At 36.6% G+C, this 24,740-nt stretch overlaps 3 protein-coding genes across 5 annotated transcripts; all 3 read right to left on the bottom strand.

The window, feature by feature from the left end:
- Positions 1-7,414: 7,414 nt before the first annotated feature.
- On the bottom strand, positions 7,415-9,065 carry LOC104243017 (bidirectional sugar transporter SWEET12-like). The gene is made up of 6 exons (XM_009798134.2): positions 8,922-9,065; positions 8,791-8,827; positions 8,490-8,700; positions 8,235-8,396; positions 8,014-8,133; positions 7,415-7,913 (listed from the first exon to the last, which is right to left on the bottom strand). The coding sequence occupies exons 1-6, from the start codon at positions 8,965-8,967 to the stop codon at positions 7,596-7,598; spliced, it is 894 nt and encodes a 297-aa protein (XP_009796436.1). The 5' UTR covers positions 8,968-9,065; the 3' UTR covers positions 7,415-7,595.
- Positions 9,066-11,220: 2,155 nt separating this feature from the next.
- Positions 11,221-15,972, bottom strand: LOC104243018 (potassium transporter 25-like). 3 transcript variants are annotated; one of them, XM_009798136.2, is made up of 10 exons: positions 15,640-15,972; positions 14,474-14,699; positions 13,972-14,214; positions 13,829-13,882; positions 13,693-13,743; positions 13,306-13,563; positions 13,123-13,175; positions 12,928-13,051; positions 12,593-12,847; positions 11,221-12,395 (listed from the first exon to the last, which is right to left on the bottom strand). In XM_009798136.2, exons 1-10 carry the CDS (start codon positions 15,682-15,684, stop codon positions 11,347-11,349), a joined length of 2,358 nt encoding a protein of 785 aa, XP_009796438.1. In that variant the 5' UTR covers positions 15,685-15,972; the 3' UTR covers positions 11,221-11,346. The 3 variants fall into 3 exon arrangements, with proteins under 3 accessions (XP_009796438.1, XP_070024721.1, XP_070024722.1); XM_070168620.1 differs by lacking the exon at positions 13,306-13,563; XM_070168621.1 differs by lacking the exon at positions 15,640-15,972 and having other exon boundaries at positions 14,620-14,692.
- Positions 15,973-17,760: 1,788 nt separating this feature from the next.
- On the bottom strand, positions 17,761-21,799 carry LOC104243019 (pentatricopeptide repeat-containing protein At5g16860). The gene is made up of 2 exons (XM_009798137.2): positions 18,768-21,799; positions 17,761-17,848 (listed from the first exon to the last, which is right to left on the bottom strand). The coding sequence occupies exon 1, from the start codon at positions 21,791-21,793 to the stop codon at positions 19,262-19,264; it is 2,532 nt and encodes an 843-aa protein (XP_009796439.1). The 5' UTR covers positions 21,794-21,799; the 3' UTR covers positions 17,761-17,848; positions 18,768-19,261.
- Positions 21,800-24,740: the final 2,941 nt, after the last annotated feature.

The raw sequence follows: 24,740 nt of genomic DNA, 5'->3' as shown, positions 1-24,740 counted from the left end.
GCGACGTTTCTGCCGGTCAATGTTACTCTTACTGGCTTGGCGAAGGCGGGCCTTCAAGGTCTGGTTCTCTTGGGCTAGCTTGTTCTTTTCGCCCTGTTCCGAGGCGACTTGCACGTTGTTCTCAAATACAAGCCTTTCGACTTGTTGCTTTAGCCTCCCGATTTCAGCCCGGTAGCCCTCTTCTCTTTTTAACCAACTCCACTCTGCCTGTGAAGATCCCTCAAAGCCTTGGATGTGAGCTCTCTTAGTTGGTCTCTGATGTTCAAGCTCTCTATTGTAGCACGGGAGGTATTTCGGAGACACTTCGCCCTTAGCCCGATCTCGTACACAAGTGTCTAACTTCAGGGTTTGACACTCATTCCAGATCCTCCGAACGAATGCTTCAGGGAACTGCCCACCTGGTCTAATTTCGATCACCTGTCTGTTGAGATCTTCTTCCTTCGGGATCACTTGGTATCGTCCCAACTGCCTCAACACCCTGCGTGGTGCGTAGGGCTGGACACTTTGGAGACCCATCACCAGCAAATAAGATTCGGCGGCCGCCATGCGTATGACCTCATCTAGGGGTAACCACTCGAAGGCCCACTCTATCTGGTTTGCTGACACAGAGCGTAGTAGCGTGACCCATTCGGCGACCCTTTCCGGTAATCTGAACCCGTCGATCCTGGTGGGAAACTCTTCTATGCAAGTCTTTTGTGATGACCCAAACTTCAGAAATTGATGGCGATGACATAAATGCTCTATCATCCACATTTGTAGCAGTATATTACATCCCTCAAAGAAATCTCCTCCGGTTTTGCAAAAGGTGAGTGCGCGGAAAATTTCCGCAATTATCATTGGTGCCAGAGTGCTATTTTCTTGTTTGATCAAAGTGTTGACGACCCCAGCAATTTGTATATTAATTTTTCCGTCTCTTTTAGGGAACACCAAACAACCCATGTGCCTTTCCCACTCCAACCGGTTCTCCCCACTGCAGATCTTACTCTCGGGATTGTTGAACCCTCCCAGATGACCGTACCTGTCGTACAGAAATGCCAAACTACAAAACCCTTTTGATAACTCTGGGTTATGTACCGTTCTGCGGATCTTTACGATATCCAGAAATTTGTGTATGGTTACGGCCCTTGGCGCAATGAGGTACTGTTCTTTTATAGGGATGTTAGGACATCCGATGTACCCCGCCAACTCCTCCAGTGTCGGGGTGAGCTCGAAATCTGAGAAGTGAAATACGTTTTGGGCCGGGTCCCAAATGAAATTAAAGCCCTGATAACGTCCCCTCGTGGATTGATATCCAACATTCCGACCAAATTTCCCAAGTATATCTTGACCGTATCTTGCCCTGATCTTCCCAAGTCGCTCCACCACATGCGTAAGCCCAAAGGAACTTTGTTTATAATGGCCTCAGATGGACTCCTACTTGTGCTCATTCTGCACATTTATTAAGGTGTTTTTAGAAAAGAAACAATAGGCGTACATACATACATAGGTAAATAAAATCGGGGAGTTGGACCCGATGAGGGTTGCCTACGTATCCCACATCCGGTGGGAATCAAACTGACGTAGTTCGGTAATTTAAATGAACACGCATCTCTTTTTTCATTTTTTTATTGCAAGACGAACCATTTTTGGACACCCGGTAAAATAACCCTTTATTTTTTTAAAAAGATAAAATAACCTATTTTTCAAAAAGACTCATTTTGTCATTTTCTTTTCGACAAACGATTTTCTGAAATAAAGATAAAATAATCTATCTTTCAAAATAACTCATTTTTTTTATTTTTTATTTTTATTTTTCCTTTTCTAAAATAATCAATTAGCACCTTAACTGTTATGTCTCTTTTTGTTTCCTTTTTTTTTTCTCTTTTTTTTCCAACATTCCCAAGGTTCAGAAACCAGTCAACATGCAGGTTTGAAACAAATATGTGTACACAGCAAGTAAGATGCATTAGGACGGTCTTCTCCGTTTCAGGTTGCTATTCCTAGACGGACCCAACCCCTGTGTTGAGTCCCCTAAGTCAAAATGCACATGATGCAGACAAGCGTTCCTACTAGGGATCCGGCATGAAGTCACGTTATTCTATGTTCAAAACCTGGGTCAGTGTTCTAGACAGTGTACCCGAGCGGACAACTCGAGTCGAGGAGGGGGCTACGTACCGGGGACCCGCGGGGTCGTCCGTCTTTGTAACTTGTCCGACCTCTTTCTTATTTCAGGTGTTGAAACTAACAGAATAGGGAGTCTCGACCAGCGAGCTTCTCCCCGGAGGTAAGAAGAGAAGGGTTTCGGCACAGTTTATATGTACAGTTCAAATAATATCAAAGCGGTAAAAGCAGCATTTAGCACATTAGGCTCAAACATGTAAAAATCAGATAAAACCAAATATAACAATTTATCTAAGCTCGAATTTCTAACCCTGAACCAGTGGTTCTGGGTTTAGTCCCCAACAGAGTCGCCAGAGCTGTCACACCTCTTTTTTCCGTACCCGAGAGGGTACAAGGGAGTTTTTTCCAATTAAAGGACAATCGAAACGGGATTTGTTTATTTATTTCAGAGTCGCCACTTGGGAGATTTAGGGTGTCCCAAGTCACCAATTTTAATCCCGAATCGAGGAAAAGAATGACTCTATATTACAGTCTGCGTACCAGAAATCCGGATAAGGAATTCTGTTAACCCGGGAGAAGGTGTTAGGCATTCCCGAGTTCCGTGGTTCTAGCACGGTCGCTCAACTGTTATATTTGGCTTGATTATCTGATTTTATACGAATATGAACTTATGTGCAAATTTTAACTTTTGGCCGCTTTTATTATTATTTTTACGAGAATTGCAACGTCGTGAAAATATATCTCGAACCACGTTACATCAATGCACCCGTGGTTATTGACATATCTCGACTTGGTTGAGATTTGGATTTGGGTCACATAAATGTGCACCCGTGTTTAAGGAAATTAAATTATTAAGACGCGCCTAAAACAACTAACGTATTGTTATTTTGGTGAAACCGTAAAATTTGCTGAACGGACTGTCCCGAATTCTAAGTATTTTAATATATATACATCTAGAGGGCCTCGCAGCTTCTACGTTTCTTGTTTGTCAAGGCTCGTCTCACTTTGTTATTTAAAAGGAATTTACAACGTCATGAAAATGCATCTCGGGCCACATCACAATCAATGTGCCCGTGACTAGAGACATATTTCGACTCCGTCGAGATTTGGATTTGGGTCACATAAATGTGCACCCGAGTTTAAGGAGATAAGATTATTAGATGCGTGCTTAAAAGAGACTATCACGTTATTATTCCGGGAGGGTCGTGAGATTTGCTAAACGACCTGCCTTGGAAACTGAATGCTTCGATATATACATTTAACGAGGGCCCCGCAGCTTGTGCGTTTTTATTTGGCGAGGCTTATCTCGTCCTTATTTTAAAAGGATATCCTATAGCAACTACGTTTCTTGTCGCGTTTGTCTTTACTAACTGAAAACAGAGATAGTCCTAGTTAATTGCATGCTTGTAGGTTATTTATAGCAGGATTCAAAATGCTTTTACAGAATAGGAAAATGTGGCTACGCGCACGGACAGCTGATCGAACATTATGGGCCCAAATCCAGCTCATGCGAGATGGGCCAGACCTGGGCCACTGTTTATCCGATGCGGGCCTGCTTGGTCTGTTTCGACCTGGGCTCGACCCCCATGAGGTTGAGACCGTAAACTTATGTTCTTTGTTCTAAAGGTGTGGCTTATCAATAATTATAACAAAGCAGTTTATCAAAAGGAGATGAACTTAACTAGTAATGGATAGTTTCATGCTTGGCATGTATTAAAGAATATGTTACACAATTAAACTAAGTCTGGGATACAACTTACTGCATTGGGAATATTTTTACCTAACAACATACATATACAACTAACATTCAATCACCATACATTGATATCTACTAGGCGTGCAAGTTACCTTCAGTATCCAAAATGTAAACTATTATGCATTACATGATATTCAATATAACAGTCTATGCTTAAAATAAACAATCTTCAATTCTTCTCTTTTTGCATTCATACTCAACTTCAAGTTACATTGACAGTATTAGTCGTGTACCTGGATGTTTGCACAATAAGAAGAGGAAGAGAAAGAGTATCAACAGCAAGCAACCAACAACAACAACAAATAGCAACAACACAGTAACACAACCAGCAACAACTATGTAGCCCACAAGTGATCGAGCATCGAACAGACAACTCCCAGAAACAGAGTAGAAAACAACAGCGGGAAGCCCAGAATATTGAATGTAACAGCACCAACAGTTTAACAATCACACACAGTTCGACAAATAACCAACAACAATTGGCCAAGACAGCTTGGCCAGCTTAAATTCTTATGCTGTTTTCAGACAGTCTTTGTTACAATGTTCTGAGATTTCTTTTTGTTTCTTTCTTTCAGTTTTTTTTAAGAAAACCTTCTCTCCAGGCTCCAATTTTTTTTTTCTTTTTTCTTCTAACGGAAGGTCTGCCTTTTTATAGCCTACCCTCAGCACTTTACAGTCTGCTGGACAACTCAGAATTCCCCCTCCCTGCTGTTTTTCCACTCAGCTATTTTAAATAACCAAACCTCCCATGAGATCCCTGACAGCCCCTCTCTATTTTGTTGTTAAAGTGTCCTAATCTCTTATTTATTTAGCCAAAGTATGGGCAGCAGGAATATAATCTGACAACACATGCTGTCCAATTTTAATTCCTTAACAGCTGACCATACACATGCTGCCCACAATCTGAACCAAGTAAACATGCCATCCATTTAAGACCAAAGTCTGAACTGCCATTATAACTTACCCCCTAAATGTTTTTTGATTCAAATTGAACAAAATCAATAGGCAACACAATTCAGTTCCTAATGTAATTCAAATACGATCACAACAGAAACAAACAACATGAATCAAGTTGTTACCATTAATGGCTGAAACTAATTGACGACATAAATCGACTCGACTATATTAATCGTAACAGGTAATAATCACTTGTTCATATAAACAATACGTACAGGGTCCTGAATGGCTTCAGACAACTTTTGTTCAATTACTAGGAACCTATATATGAATTAACTATTGGATGACTAATCTAATTGACGAGCATGTATATCACCAGATGTATTCATATACACAGAAGAACAAACAACCAAATAAAAGGTCTTTGACAGAGACGGAAGGAATTTAAGAAAAATACCAGAAAAACCAAACAAACACAATAGAAACATGCTAATAAACTTAATCAGCACGCAAATGAAACAAAAAAAGAAAAGAAAAACTTACCGAAAACTTTTAAGAAAAGTCGACCCAGGTCCGAATCAGATTTGGCCTTTTGAAGCCGAACAGACTTTAATCGGGGTGTTCTCAACCGAGAACACCCTGATTGAAGTTTATTAGACCCCAAACCCTCTATGAAACAAGTCAGATTCCCCAGGTTCTGGTGTTCTAGGGTTTGGATCTTCAGATTTGAGATTTTAGGAGTTGTGGGTAGATTCGGACCAAACCAAGCTTGGTTTGGTCACGAGGGAGGTCAGGGGAGTGTCTGGTACGAATATGGTGAGGTTTGGTGTAGGTCAGAGTTCGACTCGAATCTTCAAATGAAGATTCGAGATGAAGGAAGGTGATTCGAGGCTAGGGGGTAACAGATTCGGGTTTGGGGTGGTGAGGTGTATCAGGGGTGTTAAGGGGGTGGTCACCGGCATCCTTGCCGCCGGCTTTAATGGCGAGGGGAGATGGGGCGGCTAGGGTTCCTAATGGGAGGTCTGGGTTCGAGCTTGGGGACGACGGGAGGGGGGTGTTCGTATAGGGGGCTGGGTAAAGGGTTAGGTTTATATACGTAACGAGTAATTAGATCCTGGCCGTTGGATGCATCGAGATTGATGGCCAGGATCTTTTACTTAATACGGAACGACACCGTTTGGCCTTGGTTGGGGGGTCGGTTCGAACTGATTACCGGGTCGGGTTTGGAAATGGGTTACTGAAAGGGAATCCTGGGCCGTTGGATTGGCCTGGACGGATGGCTCAGATTAGATACCTTATACGGCGTCGTTTTCGGGATGTGCCTGGGCAGGCCTGGTTTGGACCGGATGGTGAACGTGGTTTGGGCCTACTGTTTTAACTTTTGGCCCAATCCGAGCATCCTCATTTTCTTTTGCTTTTTCTATTTTAATTTAAACACAAAATTCCTAAATAAGACAAAGTAAAATTATATACCCACAGATTAACATTTAATAAAAATCAACCAATGAAAAGAAACACTTATGCATATATTTTGATTTTCTTTTCTTTTTGGAGTAACTTTCGTGAAACAAAAATCACGTGCTTACAATAGTTAACACATGTGACTAATGTATTTTTCCGTGTATTCTCACAATATGAATTATCCGCGTTTAGCTACTAAAATCCCATCTAACCTCATCTTCACTTCACGCTTTTATGTTGACTAAATTATTGCAATGTATATATTCAGTCTTACCTTTACTTATCTTAAACCTTTTACTCTCCAAAAAGCTTCTTAATAGTTCAAGCTTTTGGTCACATTCTTGCTAGTTTTATCAATTTATACAGTATCGTCAGTAAATAGCGTACACCGTGAAACGACGTCTTGTATTATGTTGATTAGCTCATCTACAACTAGGGTAAATAAGTACAGGCCAATGTTATGATATAAGTATTCTTTTATAGTTTACTATTGTTCTCACGTTAATGATAAGTCCTACATATCCTTTATAACATTTATATATTAACATGAAATCTTTTTTCTTCCAACCCCCATCAAGGACCTATCATGGTACTCTATGTATATTCTCTAGATCAATGGATATTAATTTGTATCTTTTTTTTCCTCTTGCGATAAATTTTTGCAATCTTCTTAACAAGAGTATAGCTTATGTTGTAGATCTATCGGGCACATATCCAAACTGATTCTTGGTCACTTTTGTAATGTCCTTGAGTAGATGCATAATTTGTCATTTTATCCTACAGTTTTGTCGTATGACACGTACGTTTATATGATGTTACAAGTTCAGAATATTTTCTTTTTGTTCTTATAAATTGGAATCAAGGTACTTTTTCCACTTGTCAGGCAAGTATAACATTAAATAGTATAAGTGATCATTCTCCAACCTATTCAAGACATTTTCAGACCTCTATGAAGATATATACTATGGGGCATTTTTAATCTTTATAATTTTTATGGCATCCTTTACCTCTATGGGCCTAATTCTATACGAGTTTAGTTAAAGATTCTATCATGCCTAGATGTATAGTGATAGTGTATCAAACGATACAGCAAACATACACTTTTAACGCTTAGGAATTAACAGGGATAAACTATAGTAACTAGTTACCTTTAATTTATTGCTGTAAGAGAAAACATTCACGCCTAGCCTCTTATATATATATAGATCAAGATGACCATTTTATTATTTTATAGGACATGCCAAGAGAAAGCTTACACAAACTATATATGAGCTTATATAGAGATAACATGTGTACAAACACACCAGGATTAATTAGGTAAACTATATATATGCTGCACTGAAATCAATGCTAATTCCAAGCCTGACATTAAGTAACTGTCCTAGGCTTCTACAGTTTGCAGCTTGGGCATGTTTTCTACTTTAGGTGCTTTAACTCCACAAGTAGTATCATGTGGACGAGAGGCTACGTTAACTTTATCTGAGCAAACCAGTAATCCAAGCTTCACTATGTCAATAATCTGTTCCTGTGTCAGTTCTGGAAGCTTTTTACTGTTCATGTTCTCATCCACCACTATGACTGCTGGCTTTTGTATCTCTGGAAGTTTTTGCTCCTTTAAGATGGCCTTCTCCTTTTTGCTGTATATTGCGTAGAGAACTATTTGGAGAATACCAAAGATGAATCCCAATACGTTTGGTGCCTATATAAGATAACAAGTAAAGTACACGTATGACTTACATTGATAAGATCCAAGAAATCTTACGTACGTAAACGTGGATACATGCAATTAAAGAACTTACAGCTATGTTGATGTCCTTAAGTAGAAGACCATAGAAGAACCACATCACTGCACTTAATGTGAGAAACACTGATAGGAGTAATGGCATGTATTCCACACTCTTTGTTTTTATTACTTTTCTCTGCATAAAATGATAAAAATCATCAGCATTATTTTCTTCATGCATGGGAGAAAAAACGAGAAGGCGACCACGTTTTGAAATATTTGTATGTAAAAGCTCACCACAATGCCTAAGGGTGCTACAAACACACACAAGGAAAACACAAGGCAAATCCATCCAACTATTTGCCCTCGAACTGCTCCTTTGAATAGAAATTGGGTAACAAGAACAATAGCACCAAAGCCACCCACTACAGATAATAGGAGCATCTTCACAGTTTGGACCTGCATTAATAAATTACATGTAATTTTCTTGCTTTAGAAAGAGGAAAGATTGAAAAAAATAACTGCTTAACTAGATGTCTTGTAAAACCTTACCTTGGCTTTCTTTGGCGCGTAGAAAAGGTAGAAACCAACGTAGATAGTTTCAATGAAGACCCCAAAGGAATTTATAGTGATGAGGAGTGTAGTGTTGGTCTTGAGAAGTGCATAGTAAATCCAAAGCATGGAACTAAAGAGCGCAACCACGTATGGAATTGATTGATAGCCTTCTGTTGATTTCTTCTTGAATATACTATAAAACGTGGGCCTGCAATTAGGAAATTATGGTGTCAGTCAGATTACAAGTCAAATAAACTGAACATTTCAAAAAAATAAATGTATATGGCTGGAGACTCACAGTGGAGAAAGGAACACAATGAACGAGACGATGTTACCTGCAAATTGCAAAAGAAAAAGAAAAGAGACGATGAGTTTAACCTCAACACATTGAACATATATATTTTAGGAAGAAAACATGTTTATATTTACCAAGGACACCAAAGGCAAAAGCCCAGTGACCAGAAATACCAGCCATCTCTTTTTTGTATTTTCTAGCCAAAGAATTGCAAATCTCTAGCACTCTGTCTCTCACACAAAATGCTAGATTTGCAAAAGACAATCAAGTTTTCTACTTGGCTGTGAAGTGAGGAGGGTTTGCTTGACATGTTTATATAGGCAAGGGATGGGAATTATTAAAGTTGGTGCATGCAACATTGAAATATAAGATCTTTTTTTTTTTCTCTATGTATAATGTATTTGGACAAATATTTAATTAAAGTGCGAAAAAGCAGAGGAGTGATGATGCTATGGCAATATCTTAAAAGTTCAAGGGTCCCAGGAGGCACTTTTATTATGTCATCAACCAATCCTTAGGAGCACTATATTACATGTACAACTCGTGCTTTATTTCTATGGAGGATTTTTATTCTGTGTCATTTTCTGTACAAAATGAGGCAGAAATCAGTCCAGAAATGACAAAGGGACCGATTAAAGCTTGCAATTTGCATCAATGATAGAGTTTGGGGCCATTAATACTTGTTCTTCTTACGTTAAGAATTCTTCCAATAATTTCGAGCCCGATCTTTTCAAAAAAGTGAGTACAGTACTTTTGTGGTTCCGAGCTAAAGTTATAGCAAGTTTCGGCTCTTACAGGTATATTGAGAAGATCAATTTAATTTGCTGCTAATGGCTGATGAATTCAGGATATGCTTCTCTTTGCTTTGCTTTACTAGCTTGGCTTTTCCTTTCCTGGTGTGTTGTCATTTTATCTGTATTGTATAAATGAAATGAAAAGTATCCAATAGTTCTATGTTTTTCTTAAATTTGTAAATGCTGGTGACATGTTAATTAGCATAATGTGTTTTTCCTTACATGGATATAACTTATGTCGATCATGTGAATTAATCTGAATTTCTGAACATCTAACTCAAAAACTTAATTCAATAGGCAAGGGCGTATCTAGGTTAAGGAGTATGAGTTTACGCGAACCCATACTTCTTTCCTTAACCTATGTATAACAATGTTATATTTTTTTTAAAATTACTTAAATATATATATATGGATTAAAGAATCCTATGGAGCAATAATTATTGGGTGCACCTCTACACGCGAAATTGGCGATTCAAATCCAACTTCGGACGGTCTTGTTTTCACATGGAGTATATATACATATGTGAAAATTACTAAAGTTTCAAAATAATAATAATAATAATAATAATAATAATAATAATAATAATAATAATAATAATATAATTTTGAACCTATAACTTTAAAAGTATAGTGATTTCATGGTAAGAGACTAAAGTTAAATCCGTCAAATGTAATAAATTCTAGATCCATCTTTACACAAAAGTGCATATATTATCTTAAAATCTTAGATCCACCTCTGTCGATAGACAGAATAGCTCAAGAAACTCAGGTTGAAACTAAAATCTGAAATTCTTGGATATATGAGATTCATTTGCTTTTGCCTAGGAAATAATAATCACATTATATAACGACGGTCTAAACTTTAAGGTTTTGCAGATACTGTTCTCCCAACAGCCTCTACGTATCTCAATTATAATCTCATAAATTATGTTTGTTAATTAATTGCTATGATTGAACCAAGATGTTTGGTACCATTGTTTTTTTCTCTTTTGCTACATATTTGTGGAACGTGTTGTATGCAATATCGCTATCAATCAAGGAAATAGAAAACAATATTAGATGAATTCATAAATGAACTTTTGATTATACCATAAAAGGCTGCTGCCAAATATGAACGTTCTTGATTTTATCTTAGTAGTATAAGATTAATACGTACCATGTATACACATTGCTTGTCCCATTTTGATTTCATATGCAAAAAGTAAAACAGACAGTATTATGATTAAAAAGGGTCTTAGTTTCTAAAGCAAGTTAAAAAAAATTGAAAGATTGAAATGAAAGAAGAATTCTCAAATCCTAATTGCGTGGAAAACTCAAAATTTTATACTCTTTGTTATAAGGTTGAGATAATGAATTAATGGTCCTTCCCCACTCATTCCATCATTTTCTATACTAAAGCAAATATATTTAACTTTAATTTAGGAGAAAAGGTATAAAAAGTGTAAGTCATTTTAAAATCGGCGATTGATAATTAAAAAATGTCTGATGCATGTCGATGTACCCGAGTGATTAAATTATGGTTTAGTGATAAAGAGACTAGAAGTCTCCGGATCGTGATATGGACATCTTTTTACCTGGCCTGCACTCGTAAATTAAAAAAATTATCGCTAAAATTATTTATGATGTACAATGTGTTTTACATTGTTGTCGTTGCAAGCTATTAAATTTTTATTGATGCCATTCCAATTCAAAGAATTAAAAAACATGGAATTCTCAATTCTCTACGACGTCTAGGCCATAATGTATTCATTGTTTCAGTAGCAAATTATATTGTATACACCATTCCAACCTCCAAAAGGGCAGCATGAGGTATATCTAATGCAACTGGAGGCTCTCTGCAGTTCTTATCCAGAAATGCATAAACCTTCACAAGAAATTGCTTTACAAAGTTCGACCCTTTGCGTACTTTTAAGTGTGAATGGCCCATAAAGTAAGCAGTGCCACTTTCCCTGGCATCCACAAGTTGTTGAAGTTCTTTCCTTACTGATGGATTCATTTTAGGACTATTTGCAGGCAACATAAATCTTACTTTTTTCCTCTTTGTTGTAGTAGTAGTAGGATTTTCAATATCTGCTACATGTTGACCACTTCCACTTTGTTCACCTCCAACAACAACAGGTACCAATACATTTCCATCGGTCATTCGGCTTCCCAAAATGATCATCCTTCCCTCTTCCAAAAACAACAGTTCATGATGTTGTTCCTCTCTGGCAATGAATTCACCTATCGAGCTAATAATCTGATCCTCGAAATCATTTATATTCCTTACATGATCACGATATCCATATCGAACAATGCACCTATATATCTTGTATTCTTTATGACCGATCCTGCCAATAAGATATCGTTCATTTTTGGGAACGAATGGCACATGCAATGACTTAAAGGACACTAAAATCAGCACTTGATGGAATGCAGGGATGTTGGTAATGAAGTGAGAGAAGAAAGCTGGGATTCCTGTCACAATATTACTATGAACGAATCCAATTCCGGCCACTCTTGATACACCAAGTCCAGGACTAAGTTCTGTCAGCCAGTCCACAGTCACCTTGTTCTCTATGTCGAATTCATGCTTCTTTATAGTACCATAGTGCCAAGAGACCATGACTGTCATAAAAATCAATGACAGAGCAACAATACACCAAGCTCCCTTGGAAAAGTTCAAGAAACACGATGATAGGTATATTGCCTCAATCGAACCAAACAACAACAAAAATGACACAGAGAGAAACACAGCGGTCTTCTCCCATTGCAGTGCTATAATTAGCGACATAAGACAAGTTGTCACTAGCATTCCATAAATAACAGCTAAACCTGGGAGAAAAATGAGCAAAAAGTTTATGAAATATGATGAAAATAATATTAGTCCTAGTAACAATATGGCCCCTATAATTCTAATCTAATACTAACTAATATAGTGGGAGCCAGAGTTGCATGCATTAGAAGCTTTGCATGACTGTGTACTGCTTAAAACAACAGAGATACAGTTTTGATCAATGTATAAACTATACCTGTAGCGTTTGCAATAGCTGATATGTCTCGAAAGCCTATCAAGATTGTGAGGCTAAGGACCATGATCAACCAATTTGCATCAGGAACATAAACCTGTCCATGTACTTTTTCGGATGTGTGGATAACATTGACTCTCGGAAAGCAAGCAAGTGCTTGGCACTGGTTTATGATGGAAAAAGTTGCCGTAATGGTTGCTTGGCTACCCACGAGGGAAGCAAAAAGGGACAAAATTGTGAATATACGTTGAAGGTGTCCTGAGTAATTGATAATTGAGGATTAGAAATCTTAAGGAACAAGCCACTAACATAATTATAAAACCATTTACTAAACTTACTATGTGTTATAGATTCACTAAGATGAGCAACATCATCTGAAGTACCAAGGTGCTTGGAAAAAAATGCTGCTTGTCCAGCATAACATAATACAAGTGCTGGATATACCAAAAAGACAAAAGTGACCTGCAAACATGGCAACTTTTATCGCCTCAATCATGTTCCTACTTAAGAATGGAAAATGAATGTCTAAGTACCTTAATAGATCGCTTCGAAAAATGACCTAAATCTGCAAACATTGCCTCTGAACCTGAAGAATATTAGCGATCATGGATCAGAAAACTTTCTTTTCAGAAGTGCTAGTGGATAATTTATGAGAAGAAGGCCTTCGGCATCAAAATGGAAGTGAAAAACATAAGTTCCAGTTTAACACAACTAACCTGCTATACATAAGACAATGCTGCTTAGAAGTTTCCAACTTGAAATATCTATTTTCTTAATAAACCTAAACATGTATGCTGGGGATATTGCCCAGAGGATTTGGGGATGATGAATTATATTGTATATTCCGAACCCACTTATAAACATGAGCCATATGATGACAATTGGAGCAAATATGACACCAACTCTGTTGGTCCCATATCGTTGCAGCATGAAAAGGCAAACTAAGATGGCACATGCTGCTGGAACTGGTATATCTGAAAGTATCATTTCAACGAATAATTAAGTAGCTAAAGATGAAGTATCGCAAATAACAAACTACTTATTTTCCAAATATTATACAAAGCCCAATTTCATAGGCCAAAACAGAAGGTTAGGACACTTACATCTCTTTAAATACTTGTCAATTGAGTGTCTTGCCTTTTCAGAAGAGGTAACTGACAAAAAATTAATAAAAATGAACTCCTGCATATTATGTAAATATCTTGCATCATAATGTGCTGATTATAATACAATTCTTACATCGGGCTGCCAATTTTGACAATGAACGTCTCAGATCTGATGTTGCTGATAAAACTGAAATGAAAACAGGAAGTAATGATCCTGATCATGTGAGATTAGGAGGTAATCCGCGAACTAATGAGGATGACAGTGATAAGACTAACCCGAAAGAGCAGGGGTAAAAATTCCATCACAGATTATCATGCAGGAACCAAGCAAAGCCAAAAATAACATCAAGTAGTGGCTGCTTTTATATCTTCCAATTGCTCTTCTTGCCCTTGATTCCACCTTCATCTTAGAAGGGGTTCCTTCCTCTTGATGCATAAGTTCCGTAGTACTTATATCACTCGGAAGCAGCCCTACATTGGCATGCCTACAGAGTAGGGAATACAAAGCAAACGTACCACCTGCAACAATTCACTACTTTTTAGACACACAGCGATCTCAGAGCCAGGATTCTAATCTTATGAGTTTGGATTTAAGATGTCAACTTCACTATGATTGGGTTCCAAAATTTAATATTTATACATATATAATAAATTTCTTAACACAAAATACAGTGTTAGAGCAAAAGCTACTGGGTTTAGCCGAACCCGTAGCTCGGATTCTACCTCCGCCCCTAATATATGAACAAATCAAATCTTAGCCATTAAGTTTTTACATTACCTTCTCCGTTATCATCAGCCTTCAAGATTATAAAGGCATATTTGAGCAAGGGAATGAAGGTTAAAGTCCAAAAAACAAAGGAGAAGAGTTCATATATCTGCTGTCCTGATTTGATATCGCTAGGATTAATTGAACCGAATACATACAAGGGAGCAGTGCTTAATCGACCGTATAATATTCCCAAGGTTTGAAACGATAGAACAACGGTACGCCTCCACGTCTCTTTCTGCAAATTCACCACAGACATAGGAATAAAACATGAATGTGACTTGTAGCGTAGTTCAATCTATTATATAAAGACTTTTTACAGAGCCATTTTAGCTTTCGAAGCTTAATTAGATTAGATGGAGTGAAAATTGAAATCTGCAAAAATGGTGCATTTTGTATCTTCTTCAGGGGGGCATGTTATCTCGAAATATATACATACCAAATTAAATCAATACTATTTCTGTTTTCATATTAACGCTTTGAACTTCTAAATTCTATGTGCACTCGTGGATATACTGCCTATACAACGAATATCGACTTCCAAATTAGAATGATCATCATCAATCAGAAAGAGTGGGAGCACTGCATGGATAAATTAAATTTCATTAACGTGTTTTGAGTAGAATCAGGAAAAAATAGTTTCTTTTCAAAAATACTTTTTAAAAAATTACTTTTGAAAAAAATACACTTAGAAATCACTTTTTAAAAGTTTGATAAAATACTAATTGTTGTTCAAAAGTGATTTTCAAATTAATTAACCAAATACAAATTAATTTTCACAAAAAATTCTTTTTAAGAAAAGCATTTATAATAATAAACTGATTTTAAAAGTTTGGCCAAACATGTTAGGAATTAAGTTAAAAAGGTGTTCAATTGAATCTCTTCCTTGAAAAAATTGGACAATTTTTTTTTCTTATTATATTTAAATAGTTGAATTGTCCTGAGGTAACGAAAAATTCTAATTAAGTGATAAAGCAATTTCAAAAATTATTTTAAGTCATAGGTTCAAATTTCATGTGGCTCTATCACTAATATGCGAGGTCCGAAAAAAGATCAGTATATATTAAATCTATTGTAAATAATCTTACTTTACAGTTCTATATGAAATTGTTTTCACTGCTTGAACAAGTAACTTTTAAGTGATTAAAAATTCATTACGAGGTATGCGGCACACTTACCTTAATAGCATAATAAATGGATGTAGGACTGAGCGAAGGATCCATATCTCAGTTAAACAAAGAAGGAATGCAAGATAGCCTTTGACAAGTTTAAGATAAGAACTCCATTTTCAAGTGAAAGAATAAGAACACTAAACATAAAAGGTCTTGAGAGGAATTGACTACCGGCTGATACGAGGAGACTCACGTTAAGAACAAGGTCCAAAACTCACAAACGAAGAATTAAGGTATATTACTCCAAAAATGTTACAAGTGTACACGCATGTCATTTGTCTAAGATTTACTTTCTTGTTGGAGAATTAGAACAATTGAATTAATGCATGTCATATTTCATTAGCCAAAACAAACAAGGAACCCCTATTTTAATGCTCTGAAATTAATACGGCAGAAAGATTCTAATTAATTAATTATAAGTGGAAGAAAATTGAGAATGAACTTTGGTAGGAGTTTGGTTTGGACTTTGGACTAAAAGGAAGAGTGTTTTTTTGTTATGCACATGCGATGCTGACTGGTTGACCTAATCATTTTTCACGGTATCTATTCATTCTCAATTCTGGAAATATAATCTTTTCTTTTTCGTATTTTTGATGAAAGAAAAGGGATAATAGTATTTTATTTACGAGTTTAAATTTTATGTACGAAAAAGTATTAACACTATCAATATTATAAACGTAAATGGTTTAGTATAAATAATTACCCGTTTCTGATACTTCCTCCATCTCAAATTATCTTTTGTGTTTTTCTTTTATACGCCCTTAAGAAAATATTAAATAGAAAAAGTTTTTGATTATTTTATTCTTATTTATGTCTTAAGATATAATCTCTCATCATAAGGTATTTGTATTCTTCAAGAACAATTAATATTATGGGTAGAACAAGAAAAAAATAATTAATTTACTCTTGAACTTCTAAAATGACAAATAATTTGAAATAACTATTTTTAGAAATCACAACACATAATTTGAGACGGAGGAAGTAATAAATGGTTTCGTCATTGGTGACCTGTTTATATAAAAAGTATGGATTGATTGATTTTATTAATTCAAAATCATTGCCGAACAAAAACAGGTATTGACAACGACAAAGTGACAATTGAGCGACCAGTGCATAAACAGACGTCTCCATTTGGAGAAATACCAACTTTCCAACACTAAATTCCATTCTTCGGACAAACGATTGTATTTTTGTTTTTACTTCAAATGGAGGTCCGATATTCCTCGCCACATCTGGAATAGTCAATCGATAGTTATTTTCTCAAGGCTAGAATTTAGAAAGCTCCGTATGTACTATTAAATGAGTTCCTGTCTTCCTGAGAATTTGCCATGGAAGCTAAAGATGAATATTATAGTAATTAGTATTATGCTAATATGATCATTGATCACATCTATCCAGCCTTTAAGTTCTGATAACTGCTCTGGCAAGCAGAGGCGAGAGGAACTAGGATTTGAAACTTATGAGTTCGAAATTTTAATTCTTTTGAGTTACTGGATTCTAATATAATAATTTGTACATATTCAATAAATTTATTAAACTAATACAAGATTTGAACCAAAGTTATTGAATTTGGCCGAACCCGTAGCCGACACTCTAGCTCTGCCCCTGCTTACAAGCATGCGTGAGATGATTTACATCTCTAACAACTTGACCACATTTGGATTTATTCTTCAATCTCTGGTAATAGCTTTGGTGAGGATGCAATGAGATCGATGTTAGCACATCCCCAGAACACTAAGCAAACAGCATCTAAATCTGTTCGTCGATCTTGGCATGTACATGGTCTAGTTAAACTGTTTAATCTACAATAGGTTTCCTGTGCTTGGAAGGGCCGACTGTGCACTTCCAGAGACGTGAAGTTTCCCTAGAAGCAAAGAAAAACAACGGAAGGAAAAAATTTTAAATGAAAGGGAATAATTTCCTGCTTACACCTAGTCATATACTTCAGACTTTGCAGACAGGTCCAGTATTACATCTTCTTTTAACAAAGATGCTTCCAGGAGCGTACTCGTTTGCATAGAAATATAAAGAATTGATAGAGCCTTCCATATGTATGTCACCAGGTTGATTTGTACAAGGAGATCTGAGCTCGTACATTCTTGCTGAAAAGCCATCCCATCCATCAATTTCCGTAAGTACTAAGTACTTCCACCCAAATGTTACAACCTTTTTGTCTCTGCCAAAACCAATCTCGACGTGCAACTTGGGAGAAGTTCTACAAACAAAGTCAGTATATTACCCACAAATTTACAAGCTTATAGAAGGAATGAAGAAACGTAAACAGAAAAGTAATAGATACATGGAAGTTAGTTTCAGCCTCTTTCTTTGATGAGATTTAAACAGCAGGCTATTAGAGACGGGAGAAAAAATTTAGTACTACGGGTTATTGTGAAAAAAAACGCTACCAAAGCTATCACCCTCTTACTCTGAAACTGCAACATCAAGAATTCTTGGTCCATCCTAAACACCGAGGCTTTCGAAAAATATACTACACTATAGGCTTCCAAGCTTTTGAAACTGCAGGAATGCCTAGCCTGCAAGATACCATATAGCCTATTTGTCTAGAATAAGTCCTTTCTCAGTTGTTGCTATGCCTTGAGGAAATAGCGGATGATCTTGTCTAACGCTTGGATAAATGCAATTTTTTTGGATAAGTAACTATTGGGATAGATGTAAATTAACACACAAGAAGAGAACCAATGTACCAATGTGGCGTAAAGCTTAGGTCTACATCTTCATTATTAGAGCATGCTGTAAGAGATAGCAATACTACTAATGAATATCTATCCAAATCATTTTGCATTCAAAAAGATAGACCAGACTACAAAATAGTTCCTCGTCCATGTCAATCAGCACATGAACATTGAAGCTGCTAAGATCTTTGCTAAACACCCCAAAGAATCATCTTTATTCACTTTTGTGTTCACGTGCAAGTGCGTGTCTCGGTGTGTGTGTGTGTGTGAGAGAGAGAGAGAGAGAGAGAGAGAGAGAGAGAGAGAAGTTTTAGATTTTTTCTGTAACACACTGCACCTTCATGCCTATGTGCTTCATAAAAGCTTCAAATCGTTTTTTTTTTCTTTTTTTCTTCTTTTGGTGCTTCAGAAAAGGTGCTTCTTTGAGCTTTAGAAAGGTACCTTCTTTGACCAGATATCTGGTGTGGTGTGGCGTTCCAAAAAGACTTAGTTACACTTTATCATTCACACCGACCAGCTAGTTCGCTGTCACTTGGTATCGGATCTTTTCCAAATGAATCATTTGCCCTGATGTCAGCCGTGTGGAAACTGAACCAAGGTCAGGATTGGATGACCCGGGTGGTGACATGCTTAAATTAATCCCAACTCTAACAAGAGATTCCTTGAGTCCTTAAACTTAAAAGTTCTCTTTTCAAGCAACCTACGCTTCAAGTTATATTTCTGATGCTTCACATTAGTGATTTTCTTTCCGCACCTCAAAGAGAATACATAACCAGAATGTAGCTCATAGCTGTCACCAGCATTCACCGACGTAGGCAACAGCCTGTGGTCCTGTAGTCAATGCCTCAGTCATATTTTTGCCTGTATATTTCATCTTTCGCTAAGAATATTTGATAGATATGCCCACAGAACTTGTTCCACAAGAAGAAAACTCTCTACCAAAAGCCTCTACAAGAGCAAGATCCATTCTTGATATGATGGAAGCGACTTGAGTCCCTCAATATTATTTCATGTTCAATAATCTTGGAGATGTATGTCATTGCAGTATGACAGTCCCCACAAACTCGCAGATTCTTGGTTATTCTAATAGGCACTCCAGGAGCTGACGTGAGAATGCCATAAGCAAGGGCCAGCTTTTCACTATGTTCAACAAGAAGATCGCCTTTCTCTTCATCATCTACATCATGAAGTGCAAAACTTGTCTCCGGAATATAGCCCATTGCCTTGATCCGGTGAATCAGGTCTTCTAGGAGATTGTATATCTTTTCAGACATTGGATGAGATCTGTCCCCCACAAAAAATGCAACAGTCTCCTTCTTTCCTTGAACCCAACTACATCCAGGTCTCTTCCTTATGCCAGAATGTTTCATAAGAGATCTAACACGAGCCACATCTTTCCAACGTCTGGCATTAGCATATATATTTGACATAAGGGTATAAGTCCCATCATTATCAGATTCCAGTTCTGACAACTTAGCAGCAGCATGCTCTGCAAGATCCACATTTTTATGGACCCTACAAGCACTAAGCAGTGCAACCCATACTACTGAGGTTGGTTCCATAGGGATGTCTTCAATGAGCTTCATAGCTTCATCCAATTGACCAGCACGACCCAACAGGTCTACAATGCAGGCATAGTGTTCAGCCCCAGGAACTACTCCAAAATCTCCTTTCATGTTGTTGAAATAATTCATACCTTGGTCAACCATTCCAGAGTGGCTACAAGCATATAGCACAACAAGAAAAGTTACACCATCTATTGGAAAACCTGCTCCTCTCATCTCGTCAAAAATTTGGAGAGCCTCCGCTCCACGACCATGCATCCCATAGCCAGTCATCAAGGATGTCCATGAGACCGTATTCCTCTGGCTCATGTTATCAAACACAATTCGAGCTGCATCAGCATCTCCAGATTTGGCATACATGTCAATAAGACAGTTAGCCACAAAAACCATTGTAGGTTCATATCCTTGTCGTAACACATATGCATGAATTTGCCTACCAATCTTAAGACTAGATAGACGAGCGCACGCTACCAGAGCACAAGATATGGTATATGCATTTGGGATTACAAAATACTCATCCTTCAGCATGGCTGAAAAAAGTTCTAAAGCATCATTGGCATCCCCATGTTGAGCATATCCACCAATCATGACTGTCCACGTAACAACATTCCTATCTCTCCTATCAATACTATCAAACATGGTCTGAGCAATTTTCAGCTCCTTGCACTTTGCATACATGTCAATCAGAGCATTAATCACCATGAGATCCTCCTCAGGATTCCTTCCTTCCAAACTCAACATTCTCTTAATGGCATAGCAATGAGTTTCCTTCCCTTGAAGCAGTGCTCCAATAGCAGCACAACCTGAAAGCACAGAAACAAGAGTGATAACATTTGGCTCTGCCCCAGAAAGCATCATCTCCTTAAATACGTCGAGAGCTTCATAGCCTAAATCCCTTTGTGCATACCCTGCAATCACAGCACTCCACGTTACAACATTCAATTCAATCTTTTCCTCCCTCATTCTCTTAAACAACCCCAAAGCCTCATCAAATTGTCCTATCTGAGAGTACCCAGTTACCAATGCGTTCCAAGAAACAACATCTTTCACCTCCATTCGCTCGAAAACCTTGTTAGCATCATCCAAACGCTTGCACTTCGCGTACATATCCACAATTGCATTCCCTACAAAAACATCCTCATACAAACATCTCCGAATCGCATAACCATGAAGTTGTTTTCCTCGTTTCCACGCCCCGAAAGAAGCACAAGCTGGAAGCACATTAACTAAACTAACAGCGTCAGGACGTAGCTCAAAATTATTTGACGAAACCATCGAATCAAACAAGTTCAAAACTTTCCTATCCTCATCCTTCTGTACATAAGCTGCCGCCATTGAATTCCACGAAATAACGTCAGCAATTCCTCTCACAACTGTTTCACCAAACACTTGGCGTGCATGACCCAACATCCCACATTTCCCATACATAGCAATTAGACCATTGCACACAAACACATTGGAGTCTAACCCAGATGTTAAAATAAGGGCATGTACGGATTCACCACAAAGGAGGGACTGAAGCTCGCCGCATGCTTTGAGGACATAGGGGTATGTGTAGCCATCAGGGTTCCAATTAAGTCTTAACATTTCCCGGAAGAGGGCAGGGGCAGTTACGTGATGTCGGAGAATAACGCTGCGTTTGATAAGGTTGTTCCACCAGAACACTACCTGTGATGACCATGTTGTAGGGTCTGCTGAAGCTGAAAAGACGCCGGTAACAATGAGTTTGGCTTTGATACAAGACTTGCATTGTCTGAGAAGATGAGCGAAAGAAGAAGGAACTGATGCTCTGAGGAGTGATGTTGACGAAGAGAAGAAAGCCAAGAAGCAAGTGCTTTTGAAGGGAAAGTGAAGTAGGGTTGTCTCTGAAAGTTTTGGAGGCAACGACGAGGGAACAAGCATACTCCCTAACTGCTCTTCTACTTCAAAATTGATAAACGGAAACTTAAAAACCCACTTTTTATTTTAAATAAAATGGAAATTGTGCAATTTTGCCCCTATATTATGCTTTTTCTACTACTCGTTCGATTTCAAATTAGACGATGTACTTTCCCTTTTGGTATGTTCCAAAATTAATAAGAAGCCTTTATAACTACACAAATGTCATGGCCTCACAAAATCTTTATCCTTTAAGTTTTTAAGACCACAAGCAGGGGTGTTCATGGTTCGGTTTGGATCGGTTTTTTCCTAAAAAGAAACCAAACCGAGTAAGTCGGTTTTTCAAATATTAGAACCAAACCAAACCAATTAAGTCGGTTTTTTCTTGATTCGGTTTATGTCGGTTTTTCGATTTTTTCGATTATTTTGTCGGTTTTTTCTTAAATATAAGACATACACTACCAAACACATATTTCGGCGACTACATTTTCAACGTAACACTATCAAATCAATTGACCTTTGAGAAATCTATTATTTACCAAGATATATTGATGATAATTGAATCAAATAGTGATGAATAATTTAAGGACTCAATTAAAAATATATTATTTTTAACATGAAATAGATTCTTACACTTAACAAAAGAAAACTACCAATCAAACTAGAATGTAAAGGTAAAGACATGTACTAAAAGTGCAAACGATTAGCATTACTATAAAATTTTTGAAACTTTGTATAAAAGTATATATATATATATATGTGTGTGTGTGTGTGTGTGTAATAACAAATTTAAAATAGCTACTCCTATATTCAGTTTGGTTCGTTTTTTTTTATTAAAGCCAAAACCAAGCCAAATTTGATCTGTTTTTAAATTTCAAAACCAAACCAAAAAGTATCGGTTTTTCTGGTCGGTTTGGTTCGGGTTTTCGGATTTTAATGAACACCCCTAACCACAAGTTTCAAAAATCTTTTTTTTTCTTAAACTCTATCCCGAGTCAAACTACCTCGTCTAAATTGAAATGGACAGAGTATTATACTTTTGTCATTAGCAAGTCGTTTCTATTTGTCCTTGCAATTACCAAACTCCCACGTGAATTACTCAGAATCCACATATTCAAATTCTGTACAAAAATGGTTCAAATTTATCCTATTTTTTTTATATTTTAAAATTTACAAATTGAAGTTTCATTAGGGGTTAAGCGAAAAAACGAAATTTTTTCTTAATAGTGAAATAATATTAGATCAAAAGTTTAATAGATGGTAAGGTTGCACAATTTAAATAATACACGAGCAAATTTTATCCTTTTTCTATTTCTTTTCTTTCCTTCAAAAATCATGAGAAAAATTACTAAACCTTACCCGATAAGCACGTCAAATTTAATTAATTAACGTGTAAGTCTAGGTGAGTTTCATTACGAATCAATGCTATGAGTTGTCGTTTTGTAGGAGGTATTAGAAAAACTAATGCAAGCATTAGCTCTATGCATTACTAATACCTTGTTGGTACATTTTTTAACCTGTGTATAACTAATACTTGTATTAGTTATACATCATACTTTGCATTATCCTATGCATAGAAAACCATTGCATTAGTTATACCAAGGCTATTAATGCATGCATTAGTATGGTTAAAGACAAAATTATCCTTAAAGTCCCTCAAAGCTAGAGAATATGGAGGGCATTTTTGTAAACAACTATTTTTTCTTAAAAATTATGCAATGCATTATAATTTTAATACACCACACCAAACAATAGATAAAAAATAATATCTCCATAACTAGTGTTTGCATTACTAATACATACATTACTAATACATACATTACTAATACAACTTATTCCGCACTATTCTTATACATCCTACCAAACGACCCCTAAAGGTGTTCTATTATAATACGGAAGATGGTTACATGAACTCACCTATCACCATAAGCACAAAATTTATGTGGGAACACATTTTATAACTTGGAGAAAAATAACCATGTCAGTAGGAATTTGTCACGACATGTCCCCATGACCCTATAAAAGTGGGGACATGTATTCCAAAAAGTGTTTAGTGTTAAACAAAGTCCATATTAAAAGTTGAGTAAAACAAAAGAATCTATATATAAAGTGTATTGATACTATTAATGGCGTGCGATATTCTAGTAAATATTGTGCAAACTTGATCCAAAACAGTATCTTTGGATTTACAATCTAACTTAATTTGCATCCACTTATATTTGAGGTCTAATTAACATATTGATACAATAAAAGCTTAACAAGTTTATTATGTTACTCTAATAAATCGTTAAATATTTACTTGGGATATAAATAGTACTGTTGACCAGAATAAATAATTAAACAATGCTACCGAGTAGAAAATGATAAGAAAAATAAATAGAGAAGAAAAAGATAGATAGTTATGATCTTCAAACATTAAGAAAATATGTTAGAAATTGAAATCTTCAATTCCAATTCTCATCGTTCTCATCTCAAGGATTCAGAAAAAAAAAAAGCAGAACAACATAAGAGTTTTAAGAAAGCAAGAATAAGGTTCAGGAATGCAGACAAGTAAAAGAGAATAAAGACTTAATCTTTCAGTTATCAGATAAAGTTAATGGAAAATATAGAGCTGCCCAACCCACAATATCAAATACTAAAAGACACAACCAGAGTTGTCCGATTGTTTTGAATAGAGCCATGCAAAAATGCAAACAAGCCAAGTGGAGGAATGTATGCTCTTAGATAAGATATTGATGCTGCATCACAACCGTTAAATCAGGCTGATTTATTACACAACCCGCGGATATATATAGGAATTGTACAACTGGTACATTAGCTGTATAAGTACATTAGTTGTATACTAAAGAGGTACCATAGCTAGATTTGGATTATAGTGTTCAACCAATAGATAGTGTACATATATAGCAGGTTTTTTCTTTTCTGTTTTTAGCAAAATACTTGTATAAATATATTATACTACAGCGATGAA

Source organism: Nicotiana sylvestris, chromosome 3 (assembly GCF_000393655.2).
Source record: "Nicotiana sylvestris chromosome 3, ASM39365v2, whole genome shotgun sequence".
Classification (NCBI taxonomy): Eukaryota; Viridiplantae; Streptophyta; class Magnoliopsida; order Solanales; family Solanaceae; genus Nicotiana; species Nicotiana sylvestris.
Note: the sequence above shows the minus strand (reverse complement) of the source record. Positions and strands in the feature narration are given on the sequence as shown.